The sequence below is a fragment of the Pieris rapae genome, chromosome 16 (assembly GCF_905147795.1).
Source record: "Pieris rapae chromosome 16, ilPieRapa1.1, whole genome shotgun sequence".
NCBI classification, from domain to species: Eukaryota; Metazoa; Arthropoda; class Insecta; order Lepidoptera; family Pieridae; genus Pieris; species Pieris rapae.
This window is the reverse complement of record NC_059524.1, coordinates 5,284,069-5,308,922: the sequence shown is the minus strand read 5'-3', so window position 1 is coordinate 5,308,922 and position 24,854 is coordinate 5,284,069. Positions and strand designations below refer to the sequence as shown.

The following is a 24,854-nucleotide window of genomic DNA, read 5'->3' as shown; positions in this document are numbered from 1 at the left end:
CTCAGGCTGGAAATGCACTTTCGTGAAACGATTGAATGTTATTCACTGACAGAATGGGGTGAGATTTTATCCACGACATAGAGGTTTTTAAAGACTTATATTGCTGTAGATATATTGAATACGATGACTGTATGGCTGAGTAGCGGAGCGGTAAGATCTATGAAGGAGTTCCTACCATGGAAACGCTCAAACCGTGCGTGCGAATTAAGACGAGTTACTATAATTTATTTTGTATCGTTTAAATAATAATTGTCTATCTAACTAAAGCGGAGAATAATAAAATTCTATTGATTATTATCCTATAATTTTAACTCAAATATTAAATATCTGTATATTTTATGGTAGGTTTTTTGACAAATCAAACGGGTAATTCATGTTCTAGTTAAATTTGCAGTCAAATCTGACTCTATAATTATTAAAAATAAAGTGAAATTATTGAAAATAATTACATAATTTCGTAGGATACAAAATGTTTATTAATTGTTTTTTTTTAAAGAATCAAATGTCTATCGAGAAGCGACTCTACTCGACTAGCCTTTGGTCCAATCAATTTACGTCTACGTTCTATAAGAACAAAAAAGCATCGTAGATTTTATTTAAGTAAATTTTACTGAAGATCGATAATTGCTTAAATAGTTTATGACAAATTAGCACAGAAACGGACAGCCATTTAATATATTTCCAACATGAAAATGATACCAATGCCTATGACGTTGTAATCGGTACTTAATATAATACAGACAGAAAGTCGTCCAATTCTTGAATAGGTACTTTATAATTCAGTACACTGGCATAGAATTATCATTACCCGTGAATAATATCGATTTTAAATTAAATTTGAAAATAAATGAATTTCTACCAATTCTCAAAACAAGTTTCGAACACCTTTTGAAAATGTCTAATGAAGGCTCAAGCAGTAATTTAAATAATTTAATAGTTAATATATATTTAAACGAAATGATTGTCAAAACATTTATAAAATATTTACAGACATTTTTTTAATTATAATTAAATAACTAATTATTTCTAATCATTTACGTAAACATATTGGGCTCACGAAATGCTCATAAATAACTTGTTCATATGTCTATCGTTCCACTACTTGCTGTCTGCGCTTGTAATGATAATTACTTAACAATGACGTCACAGTCATGGCCGCCGCTGTTTTCGGCGCGTACGACTGCAAAGTGGCAAGGTCGAGGCTGATACACTTCGAATGTAAATGAGCGTATCATTGAATGGCCTCCAAACTCTTGTGAACCCTTCAACGACACCCATTAATTTATAAAAGAAGGCTAAAGGAACTTAGGTTACATTCTTAGGTTACTAGAGCCTACATTGGTGTATAACAATCAAAAAAGGCTTAGCCGTATAATTAAGCCTTAAATATTTAAGTATTGATGACTGAATTTTTATTTTCTAGTTGCGTTTCAAAGGACTTTACGTGCGTTGTTTCATTAAATGATATACAATATAATAACCGTATGTGTGTGATGCGGCTCGTATACATATGTTAGAGAAAGAGAAGAAAGTTCATCAAGAGAAAGTTCGTTATCAATATACTTTAGGCTATTTATGTGATTTTCCGAGTGGAGACATGTCTCTCGAGCTTCACCGTTTAATTAAAGGGCGCGGGGTGTGGGTAGCGGGTACCCGAGGAGCTGGGCATAATGGCGGCGCAATATCGGATGGAAATGCGCGGCATGTAGGAATGCGCCGCACGCCACCCTCAACGAACGATTTCTGGTATTTTTTATCGACTAATACTGTGTGAAAATAGATTTAAAAATGGAACAGTATCCTGCTAATACTAAAGAATTAGTAGGTAATTCATAAATTAAAGAAATATTTCAAAGATATTCGTATTGCTTACTGAAATGTATAAATGTAAATTTATAGTACTATGTAACTATGAAAAGGAAGAAGTGTTTGCAAATCATAAGGCAATGTGAGGCAATCCTACAGAAATCTATGTTATAGAAGTAAAATAGGTTCAAAATAGATGGTGACTTCACTTTATATTTAGGACTTTCAGACAGGAGAGAGGCAACTAAGATCGAGAATAACTCCATTGTATGTCTGAAGATACTGCGTGGCGATAACTTTAAAGATCGGCATGTCGTGAAAGTAACTGAAAGTGGAATGAAAGTTTATAAACCCGAGTCTAAATATACTTTGCCTAATGGACACGCCACGACAGTATTTTTCATCGTTCTGCTCTGTGGAAAGATTAAATTTAGAGACTGACGTCTTTAGACGGTATAAATTGTGTGAGGTGCCTGTTAACATTCGGCAAAAATTTTAGATAGTGCAAATGTCTAAGTGGATTACGACGCGGTATTAATGGAATTAAGTGAATTTTAAATTGAACATTTAAGGTTCTATTTTCAAAATCAAAGCTCATTTTTTAATACATACATAAAAACATATAAAGACTCGTTTCATAAAAGGGATGTAGTTTTCGCTTTACGAGGGAGATAAGTTTAATTAACTGACTAAACATGTCTTGTATAATATGTATCTTAAAGTATCCGTAGGTATAACGGTGTCGTAATCGAGAGATCACAGGAGATTGAGTGCACGACAGCAGCCGAGTGCAATATTGGCGAATGGCGAAATCAGAGATCGAACGAAACATGACACCACACTTAACGGATATGAAAGTCCGACATATTTTCGAGTCTTTATTATTTTCGATAAGAGGCTTTTTAACCTTTATTAATAATGCCCAAATTAAACAATTTTATTTAATCTACGTTTAAATTATTAAATTACGACTAGAAAATGTGTTTATTAATAAGTAAAAAGTTTAAAAATAAATCACGACTGATTAAACTCATTAATTTTTCTTTGTTACGGAATCGAAGAAATCAACACCTGGAACAATTAGACTGAACACGACAATTTATGCAGCAATTATTTGGAGCGCGCTCCATTCAATCCAGGTCAGATTAAGTGATTCTTAACTAATAAAAACGATGGCATGCCACCAACCACGTCTGTTGCGCAAAATTAATGAACGTTTCTAAACGGCGAGCTTCCTAATTATTATTTATATTGCAATCAGAGCATAATAAAGTAAGTCTAATTTATCTGCCTTTTCGCTTCGAGTGTACCATTCTAATGACTTTTAATAACGGGCAAATCGTGACGTTAATAATGTGTCTTCATGCAGGAGGTAAGTGAACGGAGGCTGAATAGACAGTGTATACGTATATTGAATCACGTAAAGGCTATTCGAATGACGCTCGGTGTCTCAGACGCGTCTACTCAACTACGTGTATCTATGGCTTACGTTGTTAGATGCAGCTCAAGATTTCTGAACTATGCCAGTGTGGATGTTCACACATATCAGATCTAATTTCTTCGGTATATAAAACTATTTCGAGAACTGCGTTTACACATCCCTCGCAACACTTACAACCTCCCTAAGGGTCCTTCAAGAAAAGAGCGTACCAATTCTTAAAAGGCCGGCAACGCACTCGCGAGCGCTCTGGAACTGAGTGTCCATGGGCGGCGGTGTCACTTAACATCAGGTGAGCCTCCTGCCCGTTTGCCCCCTGTTCTATAAAAAAAAAACAAAAGCGACAGGAGTATGTGAGACTCGACTCACTTTAGAGATATTTCCGCGTCTAAAAATAAGGTTATTTCACACACACAAAACACAAAATTTATTATAAACATCTCCTTTGATACCCCTAAAATCAGTACAACACACGGTACGTGACATAGTAAGTTAATCGTTTGACTTGTGGCGCATGTGACCATTGGATGATTCGGCAGTTCATAAGTTCGCCAATACTAAGCGTAAACAAAGCGCAAGTCCAGATCACTGGCTTTTAAACGCTCCAAATGTTAAGCAACGAAGCACTCAGCTCTGGCCTCTAAAACATTCGAGTGGTCTGAATGGAGCCTTTGCTATCGATTTGTAAGCAATACTTAAGTAAGTTTCACTCTGACATAACAGAGACGAAAGCTTTTTAGTCGTCGGGAAGTTGTACCAATTATTTCTTTCGTAAAGGCGGCGGCCAGTAATACTTTGAAGGAAAACGAAATATAAACAACAGGAAACCGGGATTTTTGATAACTAAGTTAGATAATTTTATGGTGGTTAAGTATGGAATTAATGACTAATTAGTTTCAGTTCATAATACAATTTGATATATAAAATGTACGTATATTTTATTTATCTAAATTTCGTAACATTATAAACAAAACAAACAAGAAATGCTACGGGCGGCCTTATTGCTAACAAGTGATCTCTTTCAGCCAACACTAGTAATGACAAAAGTGCAAGAAGTTCATAACCAAATCAACAAAAATAAAATTACAAGTGATACTGCATTATACTATTACCAATTTTAATCTAAAATATAAATAAAATAAACAAAATACTAAAAGCTCATCTTTATGGTTCATGAATTACAATTCAATACAAAAGTCATGATTGATTAGGATATTAAATTTTAATACCTTTAACATCTTATATATATATATATATATATATATATATATATATATATATATATATATATAGTTATAATTGAGTTATATATATATCTCAATTATAACTTTTATACATTAAATGCCTACGTAAAGAACAAAAAACAAACTTAAAGGAAATTGTGATAGTACTAAGTTATCATGGCAATTTAACAACTATCCAAAATTCATACTAATATTCATTCAAATGAGATTTTAAGTAGGTATGTCATCGGTAAAATTAGAAACAGTTTACTATTATATCCCAGCGTGATGAAAGTGAATGAGTGGGCGACTTAACAATGTATTTCTCAATACATGGCCAACTAAGGTGGATTTACTGGTTGCTATAGATATGATACCACTATCTTTTTAATTAAAGTTTTATTTTTAATATAATTTAAAACTAAAAATTTAAAGCAAAGTTAAATTATTGTAATATTCTGATTATTAAACGTTTATATTCGACATTAAAAATCAAAACACAATATAATAACATCTCATACGCCTTTAACTTATTTATGTAAAGGCTAGTTGAAAAATACATTAATATTATGAAGCAGACAAGATCGCGTTGGTGTGTAATATCCATAGGTCAACTTTCACAGCATAAATGTCAACACCCACACAAAAGGTAAGCTAAATAGTGTACTTGTAATTCTGATCACATCTTAATGACCAAACATTTCATTATATTTAAAAGGAATGAAAAAATACCACAGTAATGCGAAAAGTATAAGTTGGTTTAGAACTCTCATTTCTCAAAATAACAAGGGTCAGTAACTTTTGCAAACATATCAAACCTAGTCCATGCCTGCGTAATGAGTGGCTTTAATTCCCATTTATCACTGTCATCGTTTATAAATCCATATTAAATGACTCATGAATATTTCGAGCGGTTGACCGACGTTAGTCGTATAACCTATAAAGCAAACATTGCGAATCCGGTTCCACTGTCGTGCGCAGCCAGAAGATCGCTCGCGTAGGTGGGGTAAAGTGTATATGGCAATAAGCCCGGTTTAATCAACATAACACGTAGCCTAATCAAATATGACCCCCTCGTCATATTGCGTAATTGAAGGCTTAATCACTGGAGACGTTTTGCTCGACGAATGTATGCGGGCATCGACTGTTTGAGCAGCTCTCGACAGACTCACGAATTCTAGACAGAGGTAATAAGCCAACGATATACTGATCTAACTAGGGTGAAAAAAATTATTTTAATCTCTATGTTTATTACCACAAAGAGCGGTATAGCGGTAGAGCGTAATGCGGTCTATATAACGGAGTCTGAAAAGGAAGATAAGGCTATGGTGGCATCGGCTTCCTCATTGTACGGGACGTGTGATACCACGATGCACAAAGCTAGCACAATGCGAGTCCATTCTCCCATTGTTTAACGTCTCGGGCTAAACACGTCTCTGCTCTAGGCGAATTACGGCGTTCAACTTCAAACGTATCAGAGAGATTCTATCAGTTTTGAAACTAAATTTTAAGTGAAGTTTTCTAGAAATATTTTATTGAAACGTATCTCGGATGCTTTTGCGGAGTTTGCTTTCGTGTATGAAAAAGGATTACAGTAAAATGTTAAGAACTCTCAGACTTCCAACGCGTTGGGTTCAATTGCAAAGGTTAAGGTGACAATTTTCATTGCTGACTACTGATAATGTCAGTTGCCCACGCGTCATAGCATACAAATGTGTCGGTAAAAGGTGATTTTTAAAGGCTTGCGTTGTATTGAAGGAGCGATCGCGCGCATGAGAGGGAGCGATTGTGCGGGGCGGCAGTCCCACGGCGACTTTATCTCTTGATCGCGTTATTCACCCGAGCATCAAAGGAAAATAAGAAGGGAAATATTAAGAGACGAGACTGCCTTTTTATTACACGATTCTTAAATTTTAAAAACATTTACTTTACGGATATACCCTGAACGCTTTGTTTATTACCGTATTCGTGAACATTTTTTTATGATATGGTAAACGAATGAATAAATGAAACTTTGATAAATAAGTCCTTGCATTAGCGGAGGTGAGTGTTTACATAGCAGCTCTAATTTTTATCGCTCCGTTTATTCCCCGAAATACCTATGTTATCGCGTCATTCACTAGAGATAACGCTATTAGCTCATGTAAGATCGAGTCCCTTTCGACTGTATTCGCGTGAAATCATGTCTTTGAACGCTAATTTCGTAGGGATTTCATATAAACGCAAAACATGTGGTGTATGTATGATTGTAGTGTGTTAATAAGACAAGTATAACAAGTCAAGGCGCCGCCGAGTCATTGTCCCGTTCATTACATTAGGCCGATGCCAATTCCCATACAATGGTGGCGGCCACATTGGGACGCTGACGTCACTTCAGACTAGCCTTGGAATTGAGGTCGCTAACGAAATGGCGGCAGAATAAATATTGCCATAATCGGCGAAATGTGGCCATAAATAAAAAATAAGTACTTTTAGTGACACACGCGTTTAAAATAAAACTTAAATCGCATATAAGAGTACGCAAGAATTAGTATTACAAAGTTGCATGTTCCTGGAAATAATAAAACTTCTCAGGCTAAGCTAAATGTCTATTTATGTACATGTAAGATTTAAATTTGAATTTACTTTTGGTTACTCTAACCAAAAGTAAATACCTTCAAAGCCCACAATCTGATGTTACGATAACGTTTCCCCCATACGTATGTAAAATTGTTGAAAAAACTCAGATCGGCAGTTTGTAGAGTTCAAAAATTATATGTATATAGTTTCATTATAAAAACTTACCTTAATGCTGTCGTAGCAGGCGGTGACTCTTCCGTTCTGGACCTCCACAGTAGTCGGGGGATGCGCAAACTTGCACTCGTTATCGGGCCGAGAACATTTATTTCTTTGGAACTCGCGGCACACTTCGAGCTGAAGCCAACGAGAGTCTTTTCCGTTCAGGAGGCTGTTCATGTTCACCATGGTGGCCATCGTTGTCGGTTGCCTCAGGGGATAATACACGTTACGCTGATCGGGTGCGGCGCATAGGCGGCAGACAGCGAGCGCGCCCGCGCGCTCCAGATACACTTTTCCGCGGCAAGGATCACAGATGATGACACTCACGACGATTTACACCGTCGATATTTACAAATATTAATAACAATTACGTTAGAAAGACACCGAAGTTGCAAGCTTAATTAGGCGAGTATTAAATTATCACACGCGTTCGTATCGATGTTGACGATTGTTTAGTTGAGGGCGAGCGGTGCGCGGTGCGCTAGCATGGCAGCGGCCGGTGAGGGTATGTCTGGCAGCGGGGCGCGGGGCGCGGGGCAAGCGGAAGGCGGTGCGTTGCGGGCTCAACTCTGCGAAAAACAAACACACTGTTATTCTCCGGGCAAACGCCCCGGAGCCAAGCATAAGCGGCTACCGGGTTATATGGTATGACTTACCTTGCGGCTTGACCACAAAGGAAATCAAAAATGCATATTAGTATCTTATATAAAAATTAAACTAACTTTTTACAATAGCTTTAGTGAAAACATATTATAATAGTCCGACACGACAACTTTGAAGCTTATAGATAATTTTATCCCTGAGTCAAATAGTCTTTGTCTGAGTTATAAGTCCAGTAGTAATTAATTACTGCTTTCTGAAACAGGGACATACAAATATGATTTGTGTTATACGGTTAGGACACAGCTGACGACAGGTGAGTAGTGCGCACGTTGCGGACAGGTGTCGCACCAATAATAACATCCTCTAGACTAATATAAATACAAACTCTACTCGAAACTAACTGCCACATAAAACACACAAATCCGCCAAAGTGTGTCACTAAAATGAGTAGCATAAACACGTTGCTCAATAAAAATGAGTGTTAGGTGTTAAGCCGTGGAAACATTCTTTGTGTGGGCGCTGCCAGCCGAAACGCCCTGAGGCCGAGAACAGGGAAAAACTTGTGAAACCAAATCCTATCGTAATGTGCTATTTAAAGCATAACCCAGTTGAAAATAGCACCGGTGTGCGTCCACGCATCCACCGCCGTGCATAATCTACAAATTTTATTTTTGATGTAAATGCAACGGTAACACGACAACTGACAGCATGTTTCCACTTGAAAATCAACTAAAAATATTCTTTAAAAATACATTTAAAAGTGTTTTTGTGGCTGTCGGGCGCGATGAGAACGTTATTAATGCTCATGCCTGTTTCGTTTGTGAATCACCTTCACTTACTCATGTCATATTATGCCAGACATTCATTTTGTGCACTCACAGCCCACACATAGACAACATCAGATGCTAGTAACTCTAAAGGTTCTGACGCAACCTACCGTATTTCTAGATTTGCATTCAAAAGATGCATGGAAATAGCGGTAAAGGCGAATGATGAATTTAATTTTGCCAACTAAACAAGGATAGAGTATGGTCGTGATCATCGGGCGCCGGCCGGTGTCCTTGTAGTTTCTTCGGTGCGACACGCACGGAAAGACATTCAATAATGTTGTGAAAAGATTACGAAGAGCAATCAGACGGAAGCGAATCTAAATAAGAATCTCGTGAGAGCGGTCGGGCGTTAGGGTGGGAAGGGGGAGAAAAAACAGTCGTGCCCGATTCCTTTGTGCATGAAAATTCGATCTAGTCCCTATCGTGGCATTTATCATGAATTCTTAATAGAAAAGATGCGGAAGAGTGCAAAATAGAAGTTAAAGGAATATTTGCTTGTCGTATTCTTCGTATAGACCGGGAATTTAACCTGGGTCTCCCATATGTGAGGACGATCTCACCTCTAAGCTCGAAACAGATAAGAATCAAGAATAATATTTGAAATAAATTATTGTTAGGTCTGAACAAGTACATTAAGGACAATTGAGCTCACTCAAAGAAAGACACATAGTCAAATGAATGAATATCACACATTCCACTATTACCTTGTGATTGAATTTAACGCGACATAATATATTGGATAACATAATTGTTCCCATATATATTTATGACTTAAATACCTTTGTCTTAATGAATTCAGACTAGAAATAATTGATTATATTTTGATTAGCTGTTTAGTTTATAAACTGGCATGGCACATTGTGTATTTATGGGATACATAGTTTTTATTATATGCGAAATTTCTTTTTTGTCAAATATATGTATTATTATGATTTTGTATTTATTGATTTTAGAAAATAACGAACAATTGCATTTAGTAAAAGTAGCTATCTTAATATCTATTATACGTAAGTACATTATACGTGGTACAATAGTAAACTGTAATCAATACAAAAAAGAGAATGTATCGAATATGAAGGTCTTTTAATATTGAAATCGAAAGAATTAGTGCAACAATAATTTAGGTTAAGGTTAAGTAAAATGAGTTCTTTAAGACAATGATTCATTCGATGCAGTTTGTTTAGCATAATAATTATATTAATGCATTGCATTATCACTTATGCGCACTTAATTGTTTTGAATATATGTTATTCGAAATTTGAAAACTTGTAATAAACTTGAAGAGGCTCGATTTATTTTTTGTAAGGATCAAGTTAAATCAAATGTCGGGATTTATTTATTAACTTCAAGACATCATATTTAATTCTTTATACATATATAGTAGGTATATGTTACGAGTGATATATTCTAAATTACTTGATTATTTTGCTGAACATAAATGTTACCAAAAATATTGAATTTTTATAATTCCATTTTACCCTACTTGTAAATATTCAATAACAATGCGGATAATGCAACAGATAGCACTTAATGTATTTTTTAATTGATCAGTCCAATACCGAATATATCAAGCTCTGGATAAGTAGTGTTTGTTTTGGTATATTCTAATGAGAGGTGCCTGAACACCTAGGTTAGTTTTTGCAGACGGAATTTGGAAAATTCTGCTCATTTAGAACCTTGGGCTTTTGACTAATACAGATATATGCTAATTAATTTCATATTCTATTATTTACGAATTGTTATTACCGCATAGTGTATCTAGTTAAAGGTAATTTAAAACTATACGACACTCTTTAAAAACAATATATGCATATATGCCTACGTTATTAGGTGTTTAAAAATCATGTGACGTATTGATATTTATAACAAAGGACGAATCTATTTTAGGTTTAAAATATATAAAAAATAGTTAACCTATTTCGTGCCAGAAGTAATTATAATCTTAATTTAAAAAAATATTCAGTCCCTTTGTTATCTCGAACTCTTATCAGACTGGAAATGGCTATTGTCAAATGGAGCATTGCGTAGTCCAAAAGATAAAAACTTCGGTTGCAAGGCCAGCCAGTAAATAAAGCGGAAAATGGGTTGACAGGCAGAAGGTGACCTTGGGTTTTACGCTCCGCCTCAGTAAACTCGACGAATAAATACCAAAAGCAAAGAAAACGAACCTAAATGCAGTTTTCAAATGTTCCATTAGCTTTGTGTATTAGCCAGATTACACTTTGACAATCAATCAACAATAATTATGTTGATTATTGTTACAATAATCACTACATTGTATAAAACAAAGTCGCTTTCTCTCCCTATGTCCCTTTGTATGCTTAAATATTTGAAACTACGCAACGGATTTTGATGCGGTTTTTTTTAATAGATAGAGTGATCCAAGAGGAAGGAAAAGGAAGGAAAAGGTCTACAGAAAAGTCCGTGATGGTATATGTCTATCTCTTAGGGATAACCCACATTTTTATATACAACGTTCACAGATTTTCTGTAGTGTATGTAGTATCAGCATTGCACCCGTGCCAAGCCGGGGCGGGTCGCTAGTTGTGAATAAATCATCAAAACATGTATCCTGATGAAGTAAAAACTGTATTTCTGAAGCCTGTGACGTCACAAATTATTTGTAATATTAATAAAATTCCTTATTCAAATTATTAAAACGTGCGTAGATTCTATGTATAATTGTAAAAACTCAATAACTTCATGCAACGCTGATCAGATATACATTGGTTTGAAATTGATCATTGTCTGGTATATGATATTATTATAACCTTTATTGTTAATCATTCCGTAGAACTTCTACTGCATTGAATAACTAACAATAATGGAATAAACCTACTGTTTGATAGGTGAATCTAAAATATTTGTATGAAGACTCTCACAATGCTTTGTTGACACTATCTATGAAGTTAGTCTTTTTTCGTATTAATCGCAATACTAAACATAGTTCCATTACAGTCTTAGGAAAAAGTAAAATATCATGTCATAAGCGTTTGGCTTATAGTGCGTAGTTAGCGGAAAATGTATTAAGATTTTTATGCTTGATCGTAAAAAGTTCGATTTTATACGGTATGCCTATGGGGATTTGCAAAGAGAACTTGACGAAACAAGTATATTTATATAAAAATAGAACGCTTTTTCTTAAAAGAAATTAAAATTTGAGGATAATTCGCATCCGTCTCATTGTTGAAGTAACTTTGAAGATTTACAATGTAGCTGTTTATTCGCCAACAAAGTGCCTCCTAAATTCTAATAGCTGTAATTAATTATTAGATTAAATCAATGTTTCTGTACAAAAGTTGTTCGTTTTAGGTTATTAAAGTCGTTTTCTTGAGTTGATTAATGTTCTTATCGGACAGTCTGGTGTCTCTACATTTTTTCATCTAATGATTTACATACTTCTAAGTGAATTTGGGTAAAATATTGGTTTTAATAAGCTTTTATTTAGATAAAACAAAATGACTGAAGTGGAAGATTTATTTTTTAATAGAGCGAAATGATCTTGTAAACTAACTATTTAAATAAATAATTAACAAGATTATTTCTTTAGCTTCTAGATAAAATACAGTTTATTTCCCTATTACAAAATGTACATTTTGTCGTCGACAGTATAAAATTATTTATTAAATATTTTCTTGGTCTCATTTACTATTATTACTTTAATAAAAAGGTACATAATTTATATTATTATGTACATGTTTTAAAGAAATTTTATTTTTAAGTTCTGGGTCGTACTTTTGTGTCAAATTGTAAATAATTTCTTTAAAAAAAAATTGATACACAATTTACAGGATAAATGACTGGTGTCGTTGGAAGCACGATTTTCATGTGTATAATTACCACTATTACGAATAATATAGTGTAACGCAGTCGACGAGGTAAATTCAATATTTAAATGTGATATTTCTGTCGAATTCAGTCATGTTTATAATAACGTTGGTGGATTGGTTCTGGTAGCGGAAAATAGCTTTTATTTTGGATCCAGCAAGGTTGAAATTTGAGATGAGAGGTTTCGATTTGATGTGATGTGACTCGCAAGTGATGTCACCGATTTAACATTTGTTATTCTCTGCAGTACTACCTCGCCTAGTAGAGCGTGCTACTCGCCACTCGTTCCATAAAATATCAATTCGGAAACCAAAATAAACGTGAAGACTTTTTGTTTGATTAAAAGAGCACAAATAAAGCGCAAAAACTCTCTGTTCATTATTGTCTTACATAGAGCAATTTCGGAACAATCTGGGCAAACACAGCGAATCGAAATGATTAGCTGAGCACGTAGGTCAGTTCCGGTAGTCAAAACAAAGGCCATTGTTAACGTGTGCAGAGAAGTCCTACTCTGGCATTCGGGACATGTACTAGGTGCATTAAGCCTTCGGGGACGCCTGCAGACTCGTAATTAGCGGGAGAAGCGAAAAATTTGCGACGGCTTAAATTTACGAGGTGCAAATTACAACTCGCGCTATCGCTGCTGCGTTAATGTGCAGGTCTTATCGGGCCCCGGCCCGCTGGCGAGGACATTAAACTGATCGCATCGACAAAACGTAAAAATAAACACTACATGGGACTGCACAAGATAAAAACGGTATAAGGAAAACTGGAATTTATTGGCTGCGGTTTGGAGTTGTTTTCCAGGAAGGCATAAGCGTCTAGTATAGTCTATTTGAGTATTTATTAGGAAAACCAAGTTGCGTTCGTGGAGAAATCGTAAAATATTCCACTGTTACAGATATTAACTTTTTTATCTATGATTAATATCGTTTTAATCTGCAAATTGGACAGGTTTGGTTGGTTTGTTTTTTAAGATAAGATAATATTGATGTTAACTCTACATTTTGCGGCAATGCAATTTACAATCACTGAATCGAATTTGAAAAATGTATAAATGTTATACAAATACCTCTTATTAATATCAAATGAATATATTTATATTTTTTTTACATTTTACATTACATTCATATTTATATTTATATTTTATTATTACAGAATTCAAGACTTTATGGATCATGAATTAAAATTACGTATCATAAACAGAATTTCTAACACATAGTGGGGATTAGTAAATAATAATAATAATATAATTATTTAACTATGAAAGGGTTGAATGGCTGTGAGACTAAAAATTCTAGTCACTCATAGGGTTTTAAGTGTTAAACAAAAATATAACTTATCGCTTCCACCCACTCACGCTCTCATTCAACTGTGTAATTCGTTTCCGATATTCCAATGTTTCATTTTCTTTTTATGAATTTAATACTTAATTTACTGATCACAAATTCTGCTCATTTCGGAGAAAAATTATTCATACTTGGAAAATAAAAATACTTTTACTGACGTTAAATGTAGTACAGTAGACGACACCAATGTTTCGCAAAACGATTTTGAATACGTAATTAATTCTCCTAGTAAGAGATTAACTGTTAAAAGTACAATGCTATTTCCAAAAAGTCAAAATATACAACTTCTTTTGTTTCTGGTTAATATTTAGATTAATAATTCCGGGCCCTTCAATGACGTATTGTTGAGCAGGTAGCCAGTTTCAAAGGCAGCTGTTCCCTTATGAACGAACCATTGTGGACTCTCGAGCAAAGAGATTTTAAAAATTAACACATGCTTGTTTTATTCGATTTTAAATCGTGAGAAGTGAATTGAAATGTGAAAATTGTGATCGTTGTGAAAATATGAAACAGAAATTGCACGGCGTAAGGCATAAGTTACGACTTATTTTTTGAAATCCGATATTCTCAAGAATTAAGCAGAGCACTAGTAGAAAAGTAAAGGGATTTTAAAATCTGGAAATTTATATAGATTAGACGTAAGTTATCTTACGATAAGCGCCAGGTAGTATGGTAGTGCTCAAGATTTGCGGCAATTGGATTATGTAAAGGATTGCAAAACAAATATAATTTCTTTGAAGAATAAACTAGTAATATAGGTACGAAGTCAAAAGTTAGATGAAAATATGTCTATGAAGTACGAAGCATTATGAGATTAGCCCGATTAGTAAACGTATTTCGACTTGGCGAACTTTTACGTTATTGGCAATATCGATGAAAGCTTTTAACTTTGTGCCCTCGGCCTCCTGCAAGCGCGAGCGTCGCTCGTGGACTTGCACGGAACAAGTCTAAATTGCAAAAGCTCTCATGCGAGACATTATTAAGTCCTTACCGGAACCGTTCAAGGCTATTTAATTTATCGAATTTCGGAAATCGTCCATTATATATATTTCCTAAATCACACTGAACGTAGACACGAATAATAAAAATCACGATAAACCTCACTATATTCACAAACTTTCACGAACACTTCGCGAGTTCCGAATTCGATCTATTATCAGATAAAAATGATTCACTTACATGATGGGGATAAACAAGCCGGGTAAGGGAGTTTTCTTAACGTCCGAGAGTCAAATCATAGCAAGTCACACAAAGTTAAGACAAACGATTCGCCGGTAGCTTAGAAGTCGCGTTCGCCACGGCGGGGTGGCGCGCGTCGTGATCGGGGCACGAGTGCAGTGTACGGAGCGGCGCGAGTCACACAAGCTAAAGCGGAGTCGGCGGGCGACTGACGGCCGAATAACGCGGCGCGGGGCGCCCTGCGCGCGCACCCCGCACCCCGCGACCCGAACCGCCCTGCCACCCGCACCCCTGCCGCCTGCCGCACCCCCCTAAAGTGACCGATTTCATAAAACTGATTATTTCTATCAGTTTGCAATCATTTATACAATACCAACACGATGCAATTCGCTATTTTATGATATTACTTTCAAACATCGTTGAAATTAATTTTTTTGTCATAATTAATAATATATATGTATTATTAAAGGGTAAATACGTTTTGGCTTGACACGAAACAAGAGGCCCTTATCAAGGCGCCCGGTGGCCGCTTCCTTTCTCCTCATGCAGTCGCGAGCTTTTCGCCACTGCCACACTTCCGCCCCGCGATTGTGTCGACTTTAGACAGCCAATGTACTTTTATTGCAAGCCATAGTATTGGATAAAGTTAAAAATGTTAACCTACACAAAGTGTACGTCAACCAAATTATTAATTCTTATTACAATACTATCGATTTATATTTACAAGAACTCATTTCAAATTTATGCGAATTATAATAGGGTAAGTTATCGATCGCTTCGATACATTGCGACTTGTTTAGGGTGTGCAATCGGCAATATGAAGGGCGCAGCCGATGTGTGCGAGTGAGACAGATATAGAGCGGCGCCGGCGCGGGAGCGAGAGACCGGTGAAAGTGCGCTAAGGAACGGGTTTGCGGCCTGCGCGTGACCTGTCCCGCACGACCACTATGCAATATGCACTACATTGGAAACAGGAACAGAATTTTGATTCCCCACTTCGCGGATAATCTTTATAACCAGAAAGTAACGACTACCTAAGTCGAAAATTTAAAAAAAAATAATTCACGCATTAAGTATCCAAGAAAATTTGACCGTTTTAAGTATTAATCTAGTTAGCAATTATAGGCTTAATATCGAAGTGTTATTTGCTACACAGCCCATAGTCTCACAATTCCAGCTTATTTTTCTTAATAGAAATTCCAACGGCACCTTTGTAGGCAGAACGTATTTTATTCGACACACATACATTTAGAGAAGGGAAAATGCAAACAATTTTCTTCGCGACATTTTCCCGAAACAATCTATGATAGCAGGTCTGCACAAACAGAATAACAAACGAGGACTTTATTAGACCTGGCAAGACACGAGTTCATTACAAGAGAAATATTGTCCCTGATCTAAAAAAACAAATCTAAGTTATAGAATTCTTACCGTAAGAAGTTCCTTAATATTCATACGAGATTTTTCTAATACACAATAACTTATCTAAAGATAAAATAAATCAATCAAAATTATTTCAGCCTTGCCAGCAACTAAAAGATTAGTTCGGTGCAAATTTTAAGAAGCTAGGGGAAATAAATAATTTATAGCTTATAGGTAAGAGCAATATTGGCTTAGTGGTTTCAGCGACCTCATCCCTGAGGTCGTAGCTTTGATCCCCGGCGGTGCACCATGTGTCTTTTTTTTATGTACGCGTTTAACATTCTCGGGAAAGGTGAAGGAAAACATCGAGAGGAAACCGGACCTTAAGAAAATTTGACGACGTGTGTCAGTTACTGATCACTTACTTGTATATTAGCTCACAATTATTAATTTATCCTTTGTCGCATTATACAAAAACACACATAACAAAAATAAAAAAACAGTTACAAAAGATATAAGGTAAAGGATCATGAAAAAGATACAGAAATCTGAAGCCCAGAGCTAAAACAAAGGTTGCAGCGCTACTGATTTTTTTATTATATTGTTGATTATGTATTGGGTTCCATTCTTTTAAAATACTATTTAATTTTTTTAATTGTAGTAATATATAACATAAATTTCAGATTCTTATATCTGTGTATAATAGTTTAAGGTTTAACTCTGTTTTCTAATTAATAAAGCGTTTAAATAAAATGCACCAAAGCGGATGCAGGCTCCAATCACGATATTGTTAAGTTTTTGTGAAATGTGCTGTGGAGCGTAACAGAAATAATTTAGACATATTTTTAGATTTTTATTGTGTGAGTTCAACCACACAGTTTTAAGTAGAGATATATAAAAAAGTTAGACTACGATAGCGAATTATAAAACAAAATTTCAACTGCAAATTGCACTAAAGATAAGTTAATACTAAGAATATATTGGGGCCGAAATTGTTAGTTTCTAGCAAGTTATAAATAATAACATTACGTTCAGAGCTCAAAACTAAACGTCTTGTCTAACTTGGTTTTATATATGTGTTATTCACACATAAAACAACATTAATAGCATAACATCTTTGTAATTACATTTTTATTTTTAAACAACAAATACTAATCGAGACGAAAACCTCCTTCGAATGTTTCAAACATTAAAACTCTTTGCACGGAATGCTATTATTATCACATTTCAAATATAGATCCTAAATTAACCATAAACAATTGAATCACAAAAAAGTAGCCTTTATAAAGAAATTAGCATAAGGATTATCAAGATTAAAAAGGAGACGATGACATAATTATTCTATCAGAGTTTTAATACCCAGTGAACATAGTTCAAAGCTCGCTTTTGTACTGCCTTTAAAAAAAAGTTTTCTTAAGCCACTCCAGCTTTCGTCCCTTAAAGCAAGTAGCTCTTAACTCTTTATGGACATTAATGTTCACTAGTCAACGTTATTAAGTCGCTATTCGCTAAGCTTCCCGCAAACAGGCTCTCTTGTCTATTATATACATGGATTCATTCTATAACACGAAGAAAAAGATTATATGAAATATCTGGAGAGCAAAATGCTTTTATATAAACACGCTGTTAAATAAGAAGTTATATTTATAGTAACTAAAATGGCGGCGTGACTTTTACACAGAAACACCTAATTATGACTGGTATAACATTGTCCTATATTTTCTGATCTTTTTTCTAGTGGTTATCAATTATTATTAGTTAAATCATTGACAATTCTCTATTAAATAATTTAAAATGAGATATTTTAATTAATATGCATTAGCTAAGAAAAGGAATTAAGCCCGATTAGTTTCCGACTGTTTAACAAGAATCAGGTTGTAACAGTTATTTTTAATTAATATTTTTCTCCCTTTTTCTAAACTTCGACTTGTCATACGCATACGAGTTTGATAAGATTCTATAAAAATTTGGCTAACTTTTATTTTTTCAGTAGGTAATTTTAGTTTACCGAGAAATTATGAAACTTATTTTGGAGTAGCTAAAAATATAGCTGTTTTGCGTATACAGGTGCTGTAGCCGGCACTCGATGCCTAACTGCCGACAGATGTGCTGGCTTGTCAATATTGGCCGCATGCTCGCATTGCGTGCCAACAAACACGCAGCTCACTCCACATTCTAATACCATACCGAAAGATTTAATATTATATCCTTTTATTCATGTTATGAAATCTATAATCTCTTGTGTGACAGCACGTGAGTGGCTTGGAATAGGTCTAGAACGAGAAACGAAATCGTTCCTATTTTTCCTATTATTCATTAAAAAGTATTTTCTGGCTTGAACAAATTCCTGGCTATTTATGGAGTGAGCAGGCCCTTTAAATCATACCCTGTGCGTGGGTAGCACCGCATTAAGATGCCCATCGGATCAGTATATCATTCTAAGTGTTACTCTCTTGTCAAAATTGTTAAAGTTGCCAAAACGTCAAATAGCAATCGTGACTGTATGTAGGAGCAAAAAATGCAATTAACTGTACTGACTCGGATCGTTTGCGAATTTGGCGGCCTCGAGACGACGGAGTTCAATGACCGTCTTAAGACAAAAAATGCATCGCTTCTTCCCACATGAAATCCACACATACACAGTACCTACTCACACATTAAAAAATATTAACCAATCACGTTGAGTTCACGCACACCAATAGTGGTGATCGTTCTTCACTATGAACTGCGACGGTATCGGAATTAGCTAAATCTCATGTCATGTGTTTTAGATATTTAACATTTACTCTTCCAAATGAATATGTAAATATGTCATTTAGACGACAGACAATGAAAATCAAAATATTACTAAATTATTTCTCGTCTTTTTATTTTAGTTCTTTTATTGTATAAACATCAGGGCGTGGCATACGACATTTAAGTTTGGGATTTGTTACGCTTCTTGTAATACCTACATAAGTTTTAATTCTTTATCGAATTTCTGTATTATAAATTCTTACTACGCAATTCGTAGGTGGTTATATATTGAGCTTTGTTTCATTGACAAATCAGCATCTTACTCTAGTTTAAATAGACGACTGTCGAATAAACACGGGTAGGGATCGCCCACGCAACTCATCTTCGCTACACTTCATTACGCACGCGCCGAGCTTCCTGTATCATTCATTACTGTTGAAGTTTTAACAAATGAATTCCTATTCTCGATGCCCTCGATATTCTTGAGTCGGATATCATTATGAAAATCAGATAACCAACTTAAGTATTAATGTTTATGGGAGTTTTGTTATTTTATAACAATGCCTTTGTTGCCTTTTATATAAAGATTAGACTGATACAAGATTACATTTACCTCTTAAAGCTTAGAATATTTTGGTATTGTCTGTTATATATGTAAGTTGAATATTGGTCTGTCTACATATGAAACGGGTATGCACAACTATAGTAATCACCGGAATTATTAAACAATATTGAAGCAATACATTTGTGCTAGTACGAACTTAAATTATAATAAGGCTATACAAGCTATGACTATACATTGTTAAAATAAGAAATGCTACTTATTAGGTTGGCAACTAAATCTCGTTTATGAATTTATACGGCAATTAAGCTGAAATTAAATATACGAAGAATTTAGAAACTGCTTTGCTTCCTTGAAGCGCATCGCAGTAATTGGCTTACACAAGCTGAGAGCACGAAGGCACCGCTTGTGATTTATTTATTGCATTTTCTTTTAGTATACTTAACCTGATAGTTACACTTCGATAAGAATAAGAATTTTTATTCCTTCGACTTTTGGCTTTTAGATTTCGCTTTTCAAGTCTAGAATTATTTATGTGCTGTCATAATAAAGTATGTACAAAACACTATAGATAAAAAACCTACCCATTTATTTCAAACATAAATTGTAAAAGCGTCGCAAGTCCGAGGACTATCTCAATGTAATGTTCAAATGTAGATAGCAATATTGCATAAATAACCTTACTCACAACACGTCAAACGTTGTTTACGCTTTGCAAATGTAGATAATTGTTAAGAACAATCAATAGGACTACATCCCGCGTGCACAGTGAGTGAGCTCCGGTTATTGTAGCGTTTAATTAAAAGCGGTGAAGCGAAGTCGCGCACTCCTGAGGTAGAGCGGTGGAACACTCGCGTTTGATGACTCAACATAAACGGTAATTAACCCGCTTCATCTGACTCGCTCTTAAATCGCAATCACAAGAGCTTTCCAAAAGACTTTTCGTTATCTTTCTAGGAATTACACGGGGAAGTGATTAAGCAAGACACGGAATAATGTATTTTCAAGTTCTAGGACGGTTTTAGAAGACGATCCGATATCTACAGTCATAATATGTTTCTTTGCTTTAATTATGTCTAACGCCCGAGCCTAATAATAAGTCTTTTTACATCTCAATGTTCTTTATTTCGATTCTTCATCTCAGAGTCATCTATTAAATTATCTCAAATACATGTTACAATGTTAAATATCCAATTAGGTAACGACTGATTTAGAGAAGCATATAGAAATTTCCGATTCCAATTGTGAACTAATATAAGTCTTAATATTGTCATAAGTATTCGTTAACTTTTATTGAACTGTTCTAATAACGGTTTAGTTTAGGTTAGGAATATCTGTCAAGAAACAGCATATAATATGTAATAATAATAAGTGGAAGTTACAACAACTGCAATAAAGACGAAAGGATTTTTTTGATTGCACACAATATAAAAAAATTAAATACCTGCGGTAAAGGCATGTGATTTGCATTAAATTGTCATTTAATGCAAATCAGCTCTTAAAATTGAGAGAAGTCGTGATGTTGAACATCTGTACACCAAAAATGGACATCCCGAACGTAACAATGGTAATGATTCATGAGCAGAAAATACTTTTTATATGAACTTTGGATGAACTTTGGACAATGTTTTTTTTCAATAATCTTCTGAGTACTTAGCGAGCGTCTCTTAACTTTAAGACGGATGCTAAAACATCTCATCAATGCTTCTTCATATAACGAGAAGAGTCGGTAACTTTCTAAGTGTCTAACATTATTTAATAGATCTAAATCTCTTTATCTACGGAAATAGAACTTCGCAATGCTCGAAATTACAACATTACCGTAAGTAATTGTTATTATCAAAGTAATAAGAAACGCAGTGAGCGGTGTCGAGAACTGTGTGCTAACTGCTAAGTGGTTTTTAAGGCCGCTTACCTCATCTTTAGGCTCAGCCATAACTACATGAATAACATACAAATTATTGCCTTTTACGTACACATTAAAAATAAATCTCTAACAGTCGAACACGCTTTTTATTTATTCCACTACATTAACCTTAACTGTTACTAATAATTCGATAGAACGCCAAAATAACACCCACACCAATTATCCTACATAATATGTTAATGCTATGTAAATATTAAATATTTTTTAAATTATCTTATTATAATTAATAAACGTCGATAATAATTGGTAAGCCTTTTTCTATTGTATAATGTTCCACCGTCTACACACACGTGTTAAAGTACTAGGGCGATTAGTTCAGCTTATTTGAGCCACCTTTATTTATAATTAAATTAAAAATTCAAGTTTCGTATCGTCTACGCTTATTAAAAATTGTTAACTGTTATACTAATCCCAAACGCACTTAAACCCTCTATTACAATACTTGTTAGTTACATTTATTGCGGCGTTATAAAACACTTCCGTTTAAACACAACAATAAAGGAATATGATACAATGGCGTTAGATAAAAAATACTGAGTCATAACAATGTTATCACCATTCACAATAGACGTACATTTTCTTATTAAATGCAAATCATGACACTCTTTTATTCGATTAAAATTATTATTTCAAGTATATGGCTTCGTATTAAAATACTGTGATAAAAGCTAGTTTATGATTAGAAAATTCATCAAAATTCATTGAAAGTGTTATTAATAAGTACGCTGTATAATTACGCTCTAAGAATTTACAAACTCTGAAACAATATCGTAATATTTCAACTTACATCAAAACGCAATGAATTGTACAACCTTACTAAGGAATCGCACCGTCTTTTGGAGCTATCTGTTTAGTTGAGTTCGAGTTTTTTGCATTCACAGAGGCAGACACGGCAATTTTATTTAATGTTTTAATATATAAGTATTAGTACAAGTACCAAAAGACTGAAGAGGTGATCTTAAATAATCTTGATAAATCGAGCAATGTTAGGACAGAACACAGTTTATTATTCACTTTCAAGTTAACGTTTTGTTGTGTAAATTGTGGACTAATGCCATTTTTCAATCCATAAAGCTAAAGTGCACTACGAACAGTTTATTCATTTGTATATATAATTTAAACATATACAAATCCTTAAATTTTTGTTTGAACTGTGAGTTTTTCCTGGTATTGTATAGTTAATTTTGTTCGAAATATTTGAGCGAAAATCAAACGGTTTTTGTTGTCTTTAGTAACGCTCTGATATAAGTATTGGTTTATATCAGAAAGTTTTTTGTTATTTCTGCGGTCTTTTGTGAGATGCACGAGCATCGGAGCCGCTGACAATAGAATCGATTTACTCGATAGTGTGTTGAACTCTTCGTCACTCGACATTTCAGTTTTGCCTCTAACGTTCATACAACAAAAATCAAGCCAATTACTGGTTTAGTTTGTACGAATAATTAATCCCAGCTTAAACGAATAAATAATTTCAACTTCACAAACGGATTAGTGTTCGCTGTTCACGTTTTATTTTAATGTTAAAATCATGTTTTTGGTCCTTCGGAACGAACTATCCGGTCGGACGATATATTGGAACAAAGAAAGTTGCTCGGCAGCGTAAAATATATTACAAAACCACCAACAAACGTATGCCAAAAATAAGAAAAAACTAAATCTGAGATCTCAAGATCTTTAGTTGATGTAGATGGTATTCCAGCTAGCATCAGTGAGACGTGTACGATGCGGTTCGACTCAGTTACCGCAGCTCGTAAATAAGGGCGTCTCATTGCGGGGCATTATTAATGAATGTACTGTACCCCGCCCCTCACCCGTCTCAAAACTAAATAACAGGTGCGTGTAACCCCGTTCGCAGAATCTATTTTCGATATCTTACTCCGAGTTTCTTCCTAACATATGCTATATATTGAAGATTTGTTTGGGCGTCATATGCTCAACATCGTCTAAAGCGACTTTGTAGAGTTTCATTAGCCGTCTGGGAGCATTTACTGTATCATGTTGCTAAAATTGCGCGAGTAATTTGCACCGATTGATATCGTTTCGCCACGAGCGAGAAGGAACCTTGAACATTCGTTTCACCTTAAATATCTTGACAGATGTAAAGAACTAACTTTTTTACAGCCAACTTTGATCTTTTTTGTAAAATAGGTTTTTTTTGACGATACTTCAGTGTTCTTATAAAACAACGCAGTATATTAGCAAGTGCTGTTGCTAATGAAATCCAGCCTTAAATTTCGTATTACTGTGGTCAGTAGATGCTAACCCTGCAGTAGATGCGATGAAAAGCAAAAAATGAATGGTCATAGACATAAATTGTTACGGCTATGCAAGTTGCGTTCTATTATGTCATCCTCACAGCTTTTCATATCAAGAGCAGGCCGTTGAGTGCACAAAGATGGCGCCTGCAGTACATTAATGCACTGAATGACGTAATGGTAACAATGTACCGAACTCAAGAGATTATTAATTAACATTGTTAAGTATTTTCCTTTGCAATATTTCCGATTCATAAGACAATTGAGGTCGTATGTGACTAGCTAATGAACCAGAACGCCTGATTCATAGTGACGTAATCAGAGGAAGTGTCTACTTTGGCCCACGCTTCTTTATAAGGATGACCAAGTTGATTTAATATTTAAAAGATCATATAAGGTGAACATAAAGTTAGGCAATCGGAGGTTGCTTCATCGAAGGTTTAAAATAACATCAATCATTAATCATTGTCATAATAGAATCATTCAAAAGAATGATTAAATCATCCAATTATATTACTAAAATAGTATATTACTAATTTTATATTTATTAACCATAAATATAAACTTACTTAATTAAAAATCAAAGTATTCGTTGTCCTAGAGAAACATTCATTCAAGCAAAATCCCTGGTCCCTCTTAAATATCTGTTACAGTTCTTATAGTTACTGGAACAGGAAGAGGTTAGTTGCTCCAGTCCATTGTTTAAAACCACTGTACTGCCCGCTAAGTTAAATGACAAATTTATTGAGAGGAATTACACGACGTTTATTTCTTTGCAGTAATTTACGATCAAATATAATATAATAGATATTTTTTATGTAATTTAAATGAAAAGTTTCGCGTGACTTTTTGGACTTTTACAATAAAAGTGTTTTCTGATGTATTTTCTTAATATGGAGATGAAGTGACATAATTTTTATGACGTGGTAATACAAATTTACTAAAAAAGTAACGGTACCAAAATATATGGAAATGGCA

General features: G+C 34.6%; 1 protein-coding gene across 11 annotated transcripts in view; it reads right to left on the bottom strand.

Annotated features, from left to right (window-relative positions):
* Positions 1-24,854, bottom strand: part of LOC110991400 (protein muscleblind) — a 158,907-nt gene that overhangs the window by 39,047 nt on the left and 95,006 nt on the right. For 3 of the 11 annotated variants that reach the window (XM_045631647.1, XM_045631652.1, XM_045631651.1), the window contains exons 1-2: positions 15,035-15,264; positions 7,252-7,814 (exon numbers count right to left, since the gene is read on the bottom strand). In XM_045631647.1, coding sequence (XP_045487603.1) covers positions 7,252-7,440 — 189 coding nt within the window. In that variant the 5' untranslated portion in view covers positions 7,441-7,814; positions 15,035-15,264. Of the gene's footprint in view, positions 1-7,251; positions 7,815-14,846; positions 15,010-15,034; positions 15,265-24,854 lie in introns of those variants that run through there. The other 8 variants (XM_045631654.1, XM_045631653.1, XM_045631657.1 and 5 more) reach the window with 5 other exon arrangements.